Consider the following 18,561-nt stretch of genomic DNA (forward strand, 5'->3'; position numbering starts at 1 on the left):
AGGTCTTTGGCTAACCCCAAACAGGAAAGTTTGTGTACGTGATTCCTCCCTACTGACCCTGCTCAATTAGGTCAACTCGTTAACTCCCATGGGTAAGGGGGAAGAATGGCAAAATTATGTAACACAACCCGGTGGCACCCAAAAATGAATAAGGAAACTGGTGAAATTGTGGCATCTTGCTGCATGTGACAAGCACAACCCAGGAAAATCAGTGCCAATTCCAGGAGGGAAAACGCTGTTTCTGCAACAACCTTTTCAATGTATTCAGCTCGTTTTCCTAGAACTACCACCTGTGCATTGTTTGGTTATCATTGATGTTTTTAGCTGGTGCGTTGAAGCACAGGCCAACATGGACGAGATTGCGGAAATCACCATTATGATCCTTCCAAGTTCTGCTCAATTCTCCCACTGCTGTGAAGGTTGAGATGCTGTCCAACTGGATTCATCTATCAGACTGATAGAGCACAGTGGGTACAGTCCCACCACCACAGATGACTAGAAGAACTAAAGTCAGTCCTTGGTGGTCGTAACCATGCTTGTCTTGCTCCTTGTATCTTTACTAAGATCTTCTGTTGTGGGTCTGCGAGATAATTTATTCTGGCGCACTGATCTTAAATTTCACAGGAGGGGAAGGTAGTAGGTTATTCCCGATCACTTTCAACCACCTCAATGTTAGTAGCTACCCCCGTTTGGTCACTAACCAGGGGCCAGCTTCGCACCCTCAAAGTCTCCAACAGTACCAAAGACAAAATGTCAAGAGGATGCCTGGAAGACTACCTGGTAGGGAAAGACCCGTGTGGAGACTGACATCTTCAGAAACACCTGAGAAAAAGTGGGTAACCTAACTTGTCGTAGGGGAAAAATGAGGTTTCTAGGGAGTTAGTACATATGCCAAGGTCCCAGGTGAAGTGGAGAAACAAAGCAAACAGGTGTCCCAATCCCACTTGTCAATACCACGATGGCAATGGCACTAGTTACCATATGTGCCACGACAGAAAGGGACAGATGTGTGGATTGGTAATTGTACCCCACAATATCTCATGTGCTGAAGCACTGCTTCCAACACCGCTGCGACTTAAGTGGCAAACAATATCATTGCTCCTGTACCAAGTCCCATGTGGGTAGACCTCACTCGAGGCATTCTGGCAATGGAAATGGGACTCACGTCCAGGTTAGGAACTGGTCTTTCCTTGTCAAAAATCATAATCCCAATGAGGAATGGTCACCTACAGATGATTGGCTCAAGGTAGGTTATTCTCGGGCAAAATTGCCTAGAAATTCCACTTGTTACCAATTGATAGGTTTTTGTGATCATGTTCAGTAGTACCTGTGCTACCACTGTTAGGAAGCTCCCCATCAGATTGGTAACCATTCCCTGTCCTTAAAATATCAAAGTCCCTCATAGACTTTCGTCCCGATCTGTCTTAGAAGAATTTTGAGAGAGAGGATGGATCCTAAGACCCTTGGGTACTCAAAAGAGAATGGTTTCTTAGGTACCCTCAGTCTTGGCAAGTCAGGAGTGATAGTTGCCAAGAACAGAAACTTTCTAATCTGTGGCTTCACCATCCTAGGAAACACCACCGCCAAGGCTCTCGATAGCATGAATAACGAACTCAGGGAATTGCGGCTCTTTGTGTTACAGAACCATTATGCCCTAGATTACCTGTTGGCTAAGGAGGGTGGCATATGTAAGGTGATTAGTAACATGTGCATTATTAATATCACCGACTCGTGTTACAATGTGACCAGAGACAGAGACCATAAAAACTACTTTGAAGGAATGCAGGAGGGCCCTTCTGTGGGATAAATGTTTGCTTAAATGTTTGCGTGGTATTATCACAAAGGTTGCCAGCTGGAAATGTTGTTATGGAATAATCAAAGGGGGGAATGTAAGAATGGTACATTTTAGCTTGCTTGAAACCGATAACTGATATGTTAAACAAAATGGTGTTGGGGCAGGGTGTGGTCAGCCTGGACATGGTTAAGTAAACAAAGAAAATAAAGAAACAAGAACAGCAAGATAATGAGTGCATGTGACCAAAAGCGTGTCCCATCACGTCCCAGCAGTAGTCCTGCCCCAATATATCCCAGAAGTAACTAAATTGGGAGCAGTTGCACACGAAACTACAGGAAATACCTCTTTTTTTTGAGGTATAAAAAAGCCTTGGCTTGCGTAATCACATGAGAGAGTGCTTGCAGCACTGCCTAGTGTGTAAGCACACACCTGGGATTGCTGGGCTCCCCCGCCACGTGGTGAGAAGCAATACATTTTTTCTTGTTCTCGTTTTTAGTAGGAAAGCCGAGCGAGCTTTAACAATATTTTATGACTCATTAAGGTCCCATCTGCTCCCAGATGGTCATACAATGTGTGGTGCGATTGTTAAAAGTGAACCTGAAGTGTACTCTTGGTATCCTGACAAACATTCAATCCCAAATCAAAATCAAACAGCTAGTTTAGTGGTAATGTTGAGACAAAGCAACCAAAGTTACTTGCATACTGCGAAATTAGATTAGATTGGATTCCCTACAGTGTGGAAACAGGCCCTTAGTCCCAACAAGTCCACACCGACCTCCAAAGAGTAACCCACCCAGACCCATTTCCCTCTGACTAATGCACCTAACACTGCGGGCAATTTAGCCTGGCCAATTCACCTAACCTGCACACCTTTGGACTGTGGGAGGAAACCCACACAGACACGGGGAGAATGGGCAAACTCCACACAAACTGGAACTGAACCTGGGTACCTGGTGCTGTGAGGCAGCAGTGCTAACCACTGAGCCACCACACTGCCCAGTAAAGGATCAATGCTGTGAACCGGATATTAGGGGTGTCATTATATAAAGCTTTTCCTTCTATTTTAAGAATTTGCCAGATTTGGCCAAGCACCTTTCCTTCCTTTCAGATTTACTTTCAACTAGGGCCCCAGCTTCAATCTCTCAGACTTTGGAAATTGGCCTAAAAATATCTTTGGCCATTTAATAGCATCCACCTAATCAGTAAAGACAAACATAGCAGAGACTTAAACTGTACAAGTATATTAGTGACTACAAAAGATTTGATGTGGCAATGCAGCATCCGGTATAGATGCTCTGATTTAGCAAATTAAGTTCATTGTCGGGCCAACATCGATTCCAAAAAAAAAAGCAAAATGTGACTTTGGCTTGCTATTAGTCCAAAGTTCAGAATATACCAGCTACTTATAAGTGCATTAATAACGTATCATCCTGAAGGTAATACACAAGCTAAAATTTGCATCTTCCAAGGCTTACCAGAATGAAAGTCTAAATTCATTTTTTCTGACTTTAACTAAAAAAACAGACTGATGTCAACTACCATAAAGTCCAGGTCAACAATCTAAAGGCACAACTCTTAACCAAAATTCTTAAGTTTTGTTTTAAATTAAGTAACTTGTGGAATGTGGGAGTCTCTAGCTGGACAGTACTTAATGCCCGTCCTTAGTTGCCCTCAAGGTGGTGGTGGTGAGCTGTCTTGAACCGCTGCAGTCCATGTACTGTAGGTAGTCATTGAGGGAATTCCAGAATTTTAAGCCAACACTGAAGGAACATCGATATATTTCCAAGTCAGGATGGTGAGTGGCATGGAGCAGAACTTGCAGATGGTGGTGTTCCCATGTATTTACTGCCCATTTACTTCTAGAATGAAGTGGATAATGGGTTTGGAAGGTACTAAGGATGTTTGGTGAATTTCTGCAGTGCGTCTTGCAGATAGCACACAATGCTGCAACAGATGCGTGGTAGTGGATGTGGTGCCAATCAAGCAGCTGTTTTGCCCTTGATGGCGTCAAGCTTTCCTTGTATTTTCTGGAGTTGCACTCATCTAGGGAAGTGGGAAATATACCATCTCATTGTTGTTGTATGCCTCAGATGGCAGACAGGCTTCGGGGAGTCACAAGATGAGTTACTTGTCGCAGTATTTCTAGGTCCTGATCTGCTTTTGTAGCCACTGCGTTTATGTGCATGTCTAATTGCACTTCTGATCAATTAGAATATCCAGTAGGTTAATAGTGGAGGATTCAGTGGAGTCATCGAACATCAATGGGTGGTGGTTAAATCATCTCTTATTGGCGATGGCCATTGCTTGGCATTTGTGCTGAACAAATGTTACTTGCCAAGTATCAGGCCAAGCCTGGATATTGTCCAGATTGTGTTGCATTTGAACGCAGACTGCTCAAACAACTAAGGAGTTGTGAATGGTGCGTAATCAAAAACATCCCAATTTCTGACTTTATGACAGAGTGAAAGTCATTGATAAAGCAGCTGAAGATGGCTGGACATAGGAGTTCCTCAGAGTAGTGCCCTAAAGAGATATCATGGAGCTGAGATGATTGACGACCCACAACCACACAATCTTCCTGTGTGCCAGGTCTGACTTCAACCAATGGAGAGCTTGCCCCCTTGATTCCAGTTTTGCTAGGGCGCTTGATGTCACACACAGTCAAACATGGCCTTGATGTCAGGGATATCATGCTCACCTCACCTTCAGAATTCAGCTCTTTTGTCCAATGTTTGAACCGAGGCTGTAGTGAGGTCAGAAGTTGAGTAAATGTGGTAGAATCCAACCTGGGCATCAGTGAGCAGGTTGTTGCAGAGCAGGTGTTGCTACATGGTACTATTGATCACACCTTCCATTACTTTTCAACCATGCTGAAAATACAAAACCACACAACAATCTTCCCTTGAATTTGATTTACAGAAATGGCAAGTATCCATTCCCAGGCAAAAATTTTAAATTCTAGATAGCAGAGACCAGACTTTTCAGAAGAATTCTGTTAGAGACTTCTCTTTTTGAAATGTATGTATGCAGCCTTAACACTTTTTTGTAATAAGGATCAATGTAGTGAAGCAACAACAGAACAAGTATGACCAAATGTTTTTAAGGGATCAGCATTGGTATGAGCACTAGTGAAGACTTTGTGATTCAAGGTAGTGCTGTGGGGCCTTTTGCACATGTTGGAGGGGCAGACAGAGCACAAGTTTAGCATTTCATCCAAAGAACAGCACCTACAAAGGAGCACACCCTACAAATATCAATTTATGGACTAAAGACCTAAAATTGGTTTTCTGATTACATGCACTATTATTCTTGACAATCAAACAGCAATTGAATAGACTGAGAGAAAGTAAGTTATTTTGGGATTGGACACAGCAGAACCAGCTGATATGAAAAGGATGATACTGAAATTAATCACTCAGCAATCATACTTTAAAAAATACATTATTATACACTGCAAACTTGTGGAGTTTGTATCAGCAACATTACAAAGCAAGAATAGCCCACTGGCAAAATCCGGAGGTGATTTTGGATAGAGACTAAAATAATGGTTTAAATGCTTTACTCAGAAGGTGCCTAAATGCTACATTACCGTGGTAATCATAATGTGAATGCACCTGACCAGCAAAACATGTGATAATACAAGAGATGTACATAACTATACATACAGCTATTTTCTCCATTATTGCAGCTTTCCCCTGGAAAGGTTGTCCTTCCCACGTTAAGCAGGAAGTGTCACTCTGGAACCAAAGAAAAATTAAAATTAATTGCATTTGATCAAGAGCAGATATTTTACAATTTTCTGACAAAAAGTCATGCAGCTCAAATTTAACAGGACTATTTTTCCTCTTTTTTCTTTTGCAAAAAACAAACTAGAACTTTGCACACAGTCCATATTACATACCAAAAATCTAAAATTTGTTTTTTGAAGTTCAAGTCCCAAGATTTAATTTTAAATACTCGTGCTAAGAAACAATGTTTTGCTTTATATAATTATTGCAACCAAGTCAATTATATTTAAAGGGAAAACGCTATGCACATACTAAAAGAGTCCAGGGAAAAGAGGTTTGTGCACCAATGGGAAAGCTTTCACTGAGTGGGGCAACTGCTTTCCTCCTGCAACAAAAAAACCCCACGATTCTTGACTCTCAAAGTTTGCACAGTTGCTGGGACCTCAGTTAGCCTTCATAATTTACGCAGTGCATAGGTTCAAGTCTCTCTTGACCATAGAGTTTTCTCAAGCCTGGTTCAGCAAGCAAGTGTCCTTTTCCCATTACATGGATTCTCTGTCAGATGTATTTGGTCATAACATGCTGTTGGTATATACCAATCCTACTCTCAAGTGGCAAACCGCACAAGTACAGTATGAGATACAGTGAGAGCAGTGAAGTGGAAACCACACAGCAAAAGCAAAGATAACACTACAACTTGTGCACTGAATACAAAACACGACTTACATACAGAGTGCCAAGCTGATTTCGGTCTAGATCAAATTGTTGATAATAGTGATGCACAAAACTTCTACCAATTTGCTCCCACAATGGGTGTTCAGCCATTCTGCTGTATAATAGTGAAGATTCAGTCCTGTTGAAGATATTCATGAAATTAATATTTCCAATATAATTCAAATTCACATGCTTTAGTTCAGCTGTTGGCAATGCAATACTATTTGTTCAAAAGTATTCACAGTAAAAGGTTAAAATTAGATTCCCTACAGTGCAGAAACAGGCCCTTCAGCCCAACCAGTCCACACAGACCCTCTGAAGAGTAAACCACCCAGACCCATTTCCCTCTGACTAATGCACCTTACACTATGGGCAATTTAGCATGGCCAATTCACCTGATCTGCACATCTTTGGACTGTGGGAGGAAACCCACGCAGACATGGGGAGAATGTCTGTGTGGAGTTTGCACAGTCACCCAAGGCTGGAATCGAACCTGGTGCTGAGAGGCAGCAGTGCTAACCACTGAGCTACCGTGCCACCCCATCCTCTTGATTGCAGTTTTACAAATTGGATTTCAAACTATATGCAGTCTCAAACATTACAGTCATGCTCCGAACGCAGTCACAATAATTGTAATTGTGAGAGGAGACTGATTAGCAAGGTTAGATCTCATGGAATACAGGGAGAACTAGCCATTTGGATACAGAACTGGCTCAAAGGGAGAAGACAGAGGGTGGTAGTGGAGGGTTGTTTTTCAGACTGGAGGCCTATGACCAGTGGAGTGCCACAAGGATCGGTGCTGGGTCCTCTAGATTTTGTCATTTATATAAGTGATTTGGAGCTGAAAATGTGTTGCTGGAAAAGCGCAGGAGGCCAGGCAGCATCCAAGTAGCAGGAGAATCGATGTTTCGGGCATGAGCCCTTCTTCAGGAATGAGGAGGGTGTGCCAAGCAGGCTAAGATAAAAGGTAGGGAGGAGGGACTTGGGGGAGGGGCGTTGGGAATGCAATAGGTGGAAGGAGGTTAAGGTGAGGGTGATAGGCCGGAGTGGGGGTGGGGGCAGAGAAGTTAGGAAGAAGATTGCAGGTTAGGAGGGCGGTGCTGAGTTTGAGGATTGGGACTGAGACAAGGTGGGGGGAGGGGAAATGAGGAATCTGGAGAAATCTGAGTTCATCCCTTGTGGTTGGAGGGTTCCCAGGCGGAAGATGAGGCACTCTTCCTCCAGCCGTCGTGTTGCTATGGTCTAGCGATGGAGAAGTCCAAGGACCTACATGTCCTTGGTGGAGTGGGAGGGGGAGTTGAAGTGTTGAGCCACAGGGTGGTTGCATTGGTTGGTCCAGGTGTCCCAGGTGTTCTCTGAAACGTTTCGCAAGTAGGCGGCCTGTCTCCCCAATATAGAGGAGGCCATATCGGGTGCAGCGGATGCAGTAAATGATGTGTGTGGAGGTGCAGGTGAATTTGTGGCGGATATGGAAGGATCCCTTCCGGCCTTGGAGGGAAGTAAGGGGGGAGGTGTGGGCGCAAGTTTTGCATTTCTTGCGGTTGCAGGGGAAGATGCTGGGAGTGGAGGTTGGGTAGGTGGGGGGTGTGAACCTGACAAGGGAGTCACGGAGGGAGTGGTCTTTTCGGAACGCTGATAGGGGAGGGGAGGGAAATATATCCCTGGTGGTGGGGTCCGTTTGAACGTGGCGGAAATGACGACAGATGATGGGTCGACTCTCCTGCTCCTTGGATGCTGCCTGACCTGCTGCGCTTTTCCAGCAACACTTTCAGCTCTGATCTCCAGCATTTGCGGTCCTCACTTTCTCCCATAAATGATTTGGATGCAAGCATAAGAGGTACAGTTAGTTAGTTTGCAGATGACACCAAAATTGGAAGCGTAGTGGACAGCAAAGAGGGTTACTTCATTACAACAGGATCTTGATCAGATGGGCCAATAGGCTGAGAAATGGCAGATGAAGTCTAATTTAGATAAATGGAAGGTGCTGCATTTTGGGAAAGCAAATCTTAGCAGGACTTATACACTTAATGGTAAGGTCCTAAGGAGCATTGCTGAACAAAGAGACCTTGGAGTGCAGGTTCATAGCTCCTTGAAAGTGGTGTCACAGGTAGAAAGAATAGCGAAGACAACGCTTGGTATGCTTTCCTTTATGGGTCACAGCATTGAGTACAGGAGTTCGGAGATCATGTTGAGGCTCTACAGGATTTTGGAATACTGCATGCAATTCAAGTCTCCTACTTATCTGAAAGATGCCGTAAAACTTGAAAGAGTTCAGAAAAGATTTACAAGGATGTTGCCAGGGTTGGAGGATTTGAGCTTTAGGGAGAGGCTGAACAGGCTGGGGCTGTTTTCCCCGGAGCATCGGAGGCTGAGGGGTGACCTTATAGAGGTTTACAAAAGTTGAGGGGCACGGATAGGGTAAATAAGCAAAGGCTTTTCCCTGGGGTTGGGGAAAAGATATAAAAGAGACCTAAAGGGCAATTTTTTCAGAGGGTGGTACATGTATGGAATGAGCTGCCAGAGGAAGCGGTGGAGGCTGGTACAATTGCAACATTTAAGAGGCATTCATATGGGTATATGAAAAGGAATGGTCTGGAGGGATATGGGCCAGGTGCTGGCAGGTGGGACTCAATTGGATTGGGATATCTGGTTGGCATACATGGGTTGGACCAAAGGGTCTGTTTCCATGCTATGACTATGACTGTCTGCCTAAGCTCCACGTTGGCAATTTTCAGTCAGAACCAGATCAGGAACATACATAATCTTATTTACTCTATGCCAACTCACTCATGATTCAGATAATAATCCAAAGATTATTATCTTCAAGTCTGCTTTTTAAGCCCCTAGTTGCTCATATTCCCTAAAGAGAAACTCTTTTCAAGTTCTACATTGTTAGTACCAATCTAAGACCACCACTTTGCACGTAAAAGTCGTCACATCCATTCCTCTATTGATCCAAAAGACTTGATCTTTTTGCACCACTTGGGCATCTCCATGAATGGAGGAGTGATTACCAACTGTTGCTGGCAACACATTTTGTGCACTTGGGGAATTCACTAGCCCGAGAGAGAAAAAAAAAGAAGTGTTTGCCACTGCTGGGATCTTCTGGCACATATTTAAAGCTTGGCTGCACACTACTTCAGTAACTACAAACGAGGAACCAGCCTTCATTCACATGGTGCTCAACATCACCACTGAGGACATGGCCCAGAAGAATGGAAAGCTCAATCCCTACTGACAGACAGACCTGAAAATCTTGGTGAACAGGGTGTTGGAGAGGACAGCAGTCCTTCTTGCTGCCACTGGAAGTCACACCTCTACAACAATCTAAGCCTGAATCAAATGGCAGATTGGGGCAGCTGAAAAGGATGCCCAACACGGCAGGAAATTAGCGATATTTTTGCATCCCACAAGGGTGAGTACCATGTCTTCCCTCTACCTCTCACTCTCAAGTACACTCCAACTCTGCCACTGTACACCTAGGCTCATGGACACACACTTCCATATGCATCACATCAGGTTGAGGGCTCTCACCTCTGCATCCTCCTGAACTATCTGACCTATGCTTCCAACTCACTCACTGGGGAAAACTCATCTCCTCATCTGCCCATGCATCACCACTAATGGCTGTACCATCCACTTGGATCATACTTCAATTCCACCACAGGGAATGTTCACCCAACACCCTTGATATATGCCTTCATAGAATCCCAATAACCTACCTGTATCACTGGATTAATATGAGCTGCAGGACTCACCATGATCCTAATCTTGAACTACAAGGTCATGGATGCCCAGACGCATAGGACCCAGCACCTGACTGACCATGGCCAAATTCCTCAAAATGTATGGAGTTCCTTGACTGCAGTCCCCAATCACCCAACTAAGGACTGGTTCCCTTTGAAACAGAGTTTCAAAGTGCTTCCACATGCTTAGGTGAGACACTGATGTTGCCCAGTGCTGGTCAACACCACCCAGTTGACTGTTCAGCACTTCCAAATTCGATAAGTTGCCTGTCTCTCCCTCTACTAAAAAGGAAAACAGAGGTTTGACGGTAATTAAACATTAAACACTGAGGGAAGAAAGTAATGTGACCGACAGGGAAGCTGGCAAACGTAACCAGGGCTGAAGTCACTAAGAAGCCAAAAGATGCATGCTATATGCAGTTGGTCCAACAGTAGACAGACAGTGAAAAGGCTGAGGATTTGCTGATGCCAACTTGCATGGATGAAGGATTGAAAAGGACAATCGCTGTGGTGTACTCTGGAACATCACTGTGAAGCAGAAAAAAAATGGCTGGGATAAAGCATTGGTGTTACAACTGCCAGGCACTACTTACAAGCCACTATTTTCCACTATCTGGCTTCCCAGGAAAGGAAAGAATTGGAAATGGTGCATAAATGAGGAGATTTCGGACTGTAATGAAATGCAAACATGTGGAAATAAGGTAGCTTCTACTCAAAGGCAAGTTTCTGAACACATTTAAGGGTCAAGGAATTGAACTAAGAAAAAAATAGCCTTCCCTGACTTTACTCACCATGCTCATGCAACATCAGGAAGGGGGGAGGGGGTGGGAAAGAGGGAGTCCACCTCATGGTTAGCAGTTCATAAATATACCAATGAAGCATGTAAGGGTCTGATTAGAAATCATTTGAAAGCAAAAACTAAGTAGAGGATGGAGATCTAAAGCATAAGTAGAAGATGCAAAGGATTCTAAGTTTACATAGGGATATAGTGGGTAAAAGTCTAGCAGATAGAGTATAATGTTGATAGATGTGAAGTCATCCTTTTTGGTAGATGAATAGTAAAAAGGACTGTCATTTGAATGATAAAACAAACTGTAGCAGAGGGACCTGTGTCCTTGTGAATGAATTGTACATGGTTTGTTTGCAGGTGCTAATTTAAGTAATGGAATTTTGTCTTTCACCTGCTGGAGGGATTGAGTTTAAAAGCAGGGAGGTTATGTTGCAGCTGTATAAGGGGCTGGTGAGGTCACATCTGGAATACTGCATGCAATCGGTCTCCTTACTTGAGAAAGGCTATACTGGCACTAGAGGGGTGCAGAAAAGATTCTGTAGGCTGATTGTGGAGTTGAGAGGGTGAGTTTACGAGGCATAGACTGGATTATATTCATTGCAATTTATAAGAGTGAGGGATGATCTTATAGAAAGATAAAATTATGAAGAGAATAGATAAGGTAGAAGCAGGGAGGTTGTTTCCATGGGCGTGAGAAACCAGAATAAGAGCGCAAAGACTCAAAATTAGGGGGACCAGATTTAGGACTGAATTGAGGAGGAACTCATTTACACAAAAGGTTGTGAATGTATGCAATTCTCTGCCCAGAGAATTAGTTGAAGTTTCCTCAATGTTTTTAATACTAAGAGAGATTTTTTGAACAGTAAAGGAATTAAGATTAAGGTGAGAGGACGGGTAAGTGGAGCTGAGGCCATGAAAAGATCAGCCATGATATTGAATGGTGGAGCAGGCTCAAAGGGGCACATGGCTTTCTTCTGCTCAATAAATGCTGTCTGACATGCTGAGTTTATGGAGACAAATAGTTGAAATTTCAAGTCAATACTAGGTTTCATTGAGTCATAGAATGGACACAGAACCTTTGGTCCAATCAGCCCATGCCAAACATAATCCCAAACTAAACTCCCTGTTTCTGGCCCACATCCCTCCAAACCTTTCCTATTCATGTACTTACCCAAATGTCTTTTAAAACACTAACTGTGCCCTTATCTACCACTACCTCAGGAAGTGGATTCTACATACTACAACCCTCAAAAAAATTGTCCCTCATGACTTTTTAAAGTCTCTCCTCTCTCCTTAAATCCCTGCATAACATTCTTCTGAAAAAACTTGTCTCGAAACTCAAAATTTGAAAAATCTTTCATACAATGGCAACATCTTAAGATTAGAGATTCTAAAGCAATGTGAATGAATGCACATAAATAGTAGACATTATAGAAGCCAACGTCTGGAAATAGATGCAGTTGACTATCCTAAGCTGGAGTCATGGAGCAGACCCTTCAATCCAACTAGTCCATGCTGACCTTATTCTCAAACTAAACCAGTCCCATCTACCTGTGTTTGGCCTGTATCCCTTCAAACATTTCCTACTCATCTACTTATCCAAATGTCTTTTAAATATCTTTAAACATTGTAAATGTACCTGTATCCACCACTCCCTGTGGAAGTTCATTCCACACATGAAAACACAAATAATTTTCTTTTAAAAGTGATATGAGGGGCAACTTTCTCCTCTCATCTTAAACATGTTCCCTAGCTCTGAACTCCCACACCCTATGGAAAAGACCCATATTATTCATCTTATATCCTTCATGATGTTATAAACCTCAACAAGGTCACTCCTCAACTTCCTACACAAATGAAAAAACTCCCAGCTTATTTTCATTACTTAAGCCCTTCATTCCCAGCAACACACTGGTAAATCTTTTCTGAACTCTCTGCAGGTTAACAATTTCCATCCTATAGCTGGCAACCAGAACTGGGCACAATAATTCAAAAAGGGGACTCATCAACATTCTGTTGAACTTCAATGTGACAGCTCAATTGCTATACTCAAAGGTCAGAGTCTTGCCAATGAAGGCAAGCGCACTAAATACCTTCTTAACCATCCACCTGCAATGTGAATTTCAAAGAATTATGTACCAGAACCTCCAGGTTTCTGTTCTACAACATTACCCAGTGCCCTACTATTAACTGTATAAGAGTAAAAAGTGAGGTCTGCAGACGCTGGAGACCCTGTACCCACGCCCTCCACCTCCATGATTTTCGCTTCCCCAGTCCCCAACGGCTTATCTTCATGATGGACATCCAGTCCCTGTACACCTCCATCCCCCCATCTCGAAGGACTCAAAGCCCTCCGCTTCTTCCTTTCCCGCCGCACCAACCAGTACCCTTCCACTGACACCCACTTTTGACTGACTGAACTGGTCCTCACTCTTAACAACTTCTCTTTCCAAACCTCCCACTTCCTCCAAACTAAAGGAGTTGCCATGGGCACCCGCATGGGCCCCAGCTATGCCTGTCTCTTCGTAGGATATGTGGAACAGTCCATCTTCCGCAACTACACTGGCACCACCCCCCACCTTTTCCTCCGCTACATTGATGACTGTAATTGGCGCTGCCTCGTGCTACCCCGAGGAGGTTGAACAGTTCATCAACTTTACCAACACTTTCCATCCTGACCTCAAATTCACCTGGACTGTCTCAGACTCCTCCCTCCCCTTCCTAGACCTTTCCATTTCTATCTCGGGCGACCAAATCAACACAGACATCTACTATAAACCGACTGACTCCCACAGCTACCTGGACTACACCTCCTCCCACCCTGCCCCCTGTAAAAATGCCATCCCATATTCCCAATTCCTTCGTCTCCGCCGCATCTGCTCCCAGGAGGACCAGTTCCAATACCGAACAACCCAGATGGCCTCCTTCTTCAAAGACCGCAGATTCCCCCAAGACGTGATCGACGATGCCCTCCACCGCATCTCCTCCACTTCCCGCTCCTCCGCCCTTGAGCCCCGCGCCCCCAACCGCCACCAGGACAGAACCCCACTGGTTCTCACCTACCACCCCACCAACCTCCGTATACAGCGTATCATCCGTCATTTCCGCCACCTCCAAACGGACCCCATCACCAGGGATAAATTTCCCTCCCCTCCCCTATCAGCATTCCGCAAAGACCACTCCCTTCATGACTCCCTCGTCAGGTCCATACCCCCCACCAACCCAACCTCCACTCCCGGCACCTTCCCCTGCAACCGCAGGAAATGCAAAACTTGCGCCCACACCTCCTCCCTTACCTCTCTCCAAGGCCCCAAGGGATCCTTCCATATCCGCCACAAATTCACCTGCACCTCCACACACATCATCTATTGCATCCGCTGCACCCGATGTGGCCTCCTCTATATTGGGGAGACGGGCCGCCTACTTGCGGAACGCTTCAGGGAACACCTCTGGGACGCCCGGACCAACCAACCCAACCACCCCGTGGCTCAACACTAACTCCCCCTCCCACTCCACCAAGGACATGCAGGTTCTTGGACTCCTCCATTGCCAGAACATAACAACACAACGGTTGGAGGAAGAGCGCCTCATCTTCCGTCTGGGAACCCTCCAACCACAAGAGATGAACTCAGATTTCTCCAGTTTCCTCATTTCCCCTTCCCCCACCTTGACTCAGTCGATTCCTTCAAACTCAGCACCGCCCTCCTAACCTACAGTTTTCTTCCTGACCTCTCTGCCCCCACCCCACTCTGGCCTATCACCCTCACCTTGACCTCCTTCCACCTATCACATCTCCATCGCCCCTCCCCCAAGTCCCTCCTCCCTATCTTTTATCTTAGCCTGCTGGACACATTTTCCTCATTCCTGATGAAGGGCTTTTGCCCGAAACGTTGAATTTCCTGAACCTTGGATACTGCCTGACCTGCTGCGCTTTAACCAGCAACACATTTTCAGCTATTAACTGTATAAGTCCTCCCCTTGTTTATTTTATCAATACGCTGTATTTACCCAAATTAAACTCTGCCACTCTTCAGCCTATTCACCCAATTGATCAAGATCTCTGTCATTTTCAATAACTGTGCATTGTGAAGGGACTAAACACTTCAGGATTTCACAACTTGTTTAAGAATTAACCACATTTTGATGGGACTATGTACAATAAATTCTATTATTAGTTAAGTCAATTTTCTAGTGAGTGTCCCAAATTCACATCAAGAGTACATACGTATTTTGGTCAGTCTTTCAAATGAGATTAACGGAAATGCCTTGTCGAGGTCAGGTAAGAGAAACACCTATGTGACTATTTCAAAAGGTAAAACAGAAATTACTCCGGCGCTTTGACCAGTATATATTCCTCAACAGCTATTACGGAAAGAAAACGATGCTATTATCACATTTCTCCTCGTCGAAATGTGACTGAATAAATCAGCTGAGTTACATTACTGTTCTTCAAAAAAAATACATAACGTTAAGTATTTCGGGACTGACACTTTGAAAGTGTCTATATAAATATTTAAATTTATAGCACTTTTGAGAACAATCGAATCCACAAGTTGTAAAACCTATCAGAATGCGAGGAACACACTGCAGTGTATTAGTATATTTAATGAAATACATTTTTAAAGGAACTCAAAAAACAGGGGACGGCAATTTCATTCAATGCCGAGTGCAAAGCGAGCAAACGGCCAGATTGTAGAAGCTACACAATCGGCGAAAAGATCGTAAATATTTAAAGATTAGTTATGTTAATTCAAGATTAAAAAGCATACATTTGAACGTAAGTGTTCAATGCGCTTATCAGACACGTGAGAAAAGGCAGTCACAAACTGTGTGGAAGTTGCATACCAGCCGCCGATTAGTGAGTGAATGAACTCAGTAAGAGGAAAGCTCCAGTCATTACCCATAGAGTGCAAACTGTCAGCAGCTTCCCAGCGGCATTTGTACAGAAGCCACTGCATTCTCACGATCTCGCCAATCGTGAAACTGTCATTCATTTCATAAAAAGCGTGCAAATATGCAGCATCTTCACTTCAGTGACACATGCTCACACACTCAAAGATAACGGTGCGGGGGTGATTCTGACGTTTAAAATACTTTGATTCAAAATACAAAACAGCACGAAAAATACCCGAAAGCTAAATATAGACCCGCGTGGGCATTACAAATGCCTGAAGCATGCAGAATTGTTTCTGCAAAGTCTGCGGAATGAATGCACCAAACCCAATTGAGTTAGTAATTGAAAGAAAGCCTTTCAAACTTTTGCAGATAAAACTGGCACAACACACAAAACTGCGAAACAATTGTGTGGAAAGCAGCAACAGAATGATGCATTTCAGTTTACAACAAGGCCTCTGGATTAGATCACCGACCACGTGAGGGGGGAATATAACCGAGCCCAAGACAAAAACTTTACCAGGCAGCCAGCGCGCGCGCGCTTTTGGCAAGACGTTGGGAATTTAGAAGAAACTTGATCCCAACCTCGCGTGTTCCGCCCGAGCCAACAGGAAACTCCGAACCCCTCACAGCCTCTTTCAGACCGACACCAACGGAAGAACCCCGCCCAATGGCCAGAGCACGTGCCCACCAGCCCCGCCCATAGGTCAGTGCACATGCCCACCAGCCCCGCCCATAGGTCAGTGCACGTGCCCACTAGCCCCCCCCTCCTCGGGACTGAGTTCACAAGCTCCGCTCAATGGTCAGAGCACATGCCCACCAGCCCCGCCCAAAGGTCAGTGCACGTGCCCACTAGCCCCTCCCTCGGGACTGAGTTCACAAGCTCCGCTCAATGGCCAGTGCACGTGCCCACCAGCCCCGCCCAAAGGCCAGTCCACGTGCCCACCAACCCCGCCCAAAGGTCAGTGCACGTGCCCCTCCCAAAGGCCAGTGCACGTGATCACCAGCCTCGCTCAAAGGCCAGTGCACGTGCCCACCAGCCCCGCCCAATGGCCAGTGCACGTGCCCACCAGCGCCGCCCAAAGGTCAGTGCACGTGTCCACTAGCCCCTCCCTCGGGACTGAGTTCACAAGCTCCGCTCAATGGCCAGTGCACGTGCCCATCCAACCCCGCCCAAAGGCCAGTGCACGTGATCACCAGCCCCGCTCAAAGGCCAGTGCACGTGCCCACCAGCCCCTCCCTCGGGACTGAGTTCACCACCCCGCCCAAAGTTCAGTGCACGTGCCCACCAACCGCTCCCTCGGGACTGAGTTCACCACCCCGCCCAAAGGTCAGTGCACATGCCCACCAGCCCCGCCCATAGGTCAGTGCACGTGCCTACCAGCCCTTTCCTCTGGACTGAGTTCACAAGCTCCGCCCAAAGGCCTGTGGACGCATCCATGAGCTCCTCTCTGGTACAGTCAGCCAAGTTTGTCCAGTGCGTTGTTTGTTTGATCGACATGATGAACCATCTGGATGTTTTCATGTTTAAAACTTATTGAAAATCCTAAAGTAACAGCCATCATGAAATATTCTGTTTTGACACATCTATCCAAACGTATTCGATTTTGGGATTACTGACCTTCTGTTCATGTGTACCTGTTGGCATCATTAAAGCTCTAACAGTCCAGCTCAGTTAAACCACTCTTCCTCAGCTGACTAAAGAAGTGTTAAAGTAAACTTAAAATATATTTTAGTGCCCTTGTCATTTTTCTGTAATGGTTTGCTGCAGCAAAGCCCAGGTGAGGGATTGATTCCTGAAAACTTCTGGAACATCTGAGAAGAATCCTGTCATCAGTCAGGAGACAGGAAATTGAAAATAGTGACAACAGATATTTAGGTATGGGAATCTGTACAACCTTTCACGATATTTGTACATGATTTAGATACATGAATAGCTATATACTCAAGTTTAATTGATCATCAAGTTTAATGGCACCAGTAATAGCATAGACACTATTATGAAAGAGTTGATGCTCAGAAGTGCCTTAAATTTGAATCATAGAATCCCTACGGTATGGAAGCAGGTCCTTCAGCCCAACAAGTCCACACCGACACTCTGAAGAGTAACCCGTCCACACCTATTCTCCTGCCCTGTTCTCCTACGTTTACCACTGAACAATGCACCTAACCTGGACACTATGGGCAATTTAGCTTGGCCAAGTTACGCAAACTGCACATCTTTGGATTGTGGCAGGAAACTGGAGCACCCAGAGGAAACTCATGCAGACATGAGGAGAATGTGCAAACTCCTCACAGTCGCCTGACATTCAGTGGTTGAAAAAGCTGAACATGGAAGATTGTTACAAAAGAGAATCTTATGGTAAGATTCTGCAAGGAAGAAACTTAAAAAGCAATTGTAAAAACCCTGGTAAGAAGTGCATAGAAGCTCTGAACTTGTTTATTCCTTCACTGATGAGGTCAGATTTCATTGCCCATCCCTAATTGCCCTGGAGAAGGTGGCAGTGAGCTACCATCTTGAGTCACAGATGTCTTTAGGGGTGGTGGGAGGGAAATGTAAGGGGCATCCACAAGTGGTGTTATGAAGAGGATTCCAGTATTCTGTCCCAGTGATAGGGAATTATGATAGAGTTCTAACTCAGGATGATATATAATTTTGAGACTTGCAGGTGATACTATTTCAAAACATCTATTGCCTTTATCCTTGGAAGTGTGCAAAGCTAGTCTCTTTTTTTCTAAAAGTTGCTCCTTGGCTCAAGGATACTCTACTCTTGATTTTTTTCAGAGGGGTAATAAACCAGTCTGGTTTGGTACAGAGATGAAAAGGATTTTGAGCTGCCTTATGTTTATATGTAAACAGATAAGACTTCATTTCAAAGTGGTCATATTTTAGAA

General features: G+C 44.7%; 1 protein-coding gene across 2 annotated transcripts in view; it reads right to left on the reverse strand.

Annotated features, from left to right (window-relative positions):
- The window catches only part of LOC132832232 (nuclear transport factor 2-like), a 32,217-nt gene extending 15,887 nt beyond the window's left edge, over positions 1-16,330 (reverse strand). Inside the window, exons 1-3 of one of the 2 annotated variants that reach the window (XM_060850040.1) lie at positions 16,252-16,330; positions 6,250-6,376; positions 5,461-5,532 (exon numbers count right to left, since the gene is read on the reverse strand). In XM_060850040.1, coding sequence (XP_060706023.1) covers positions 5,461-5,532; positions 6,250-6,348 — 171 coding nt within the window. In that variant the 5' untranslated portion in view covers positions 6,349-6,376; positions 16,252-16,330. Of the gene's footprint in view, positions 1-5,460; positions 5,533-6,249; positions 6,377-16,186 lie in introns of both variants that reach the window. The other variant, XM_060850038.1, reaches the window with a different exon arrangement.
- Between the last annotated feature and the right edge of the window lie 2,231 nt (positions 16,331-18,561).

Source organism: Hemiscyllium ocellatum, chromosome 34 (assembly GCF_020745735.1).
Source record: "Hemiscyllium ocellatum isolate sHemOce1 chromosome 34, sHemOce1.pat.X.cur, whole genome shotgun sequence".
Taxonomy (NCBI): Eukaryota; Metazoa; Chordata; class Chondrichthyes; order Orectolobiformes; family Hemiscylliidae; genus Hemiscyllium; species Hemiscyllium ocellatum.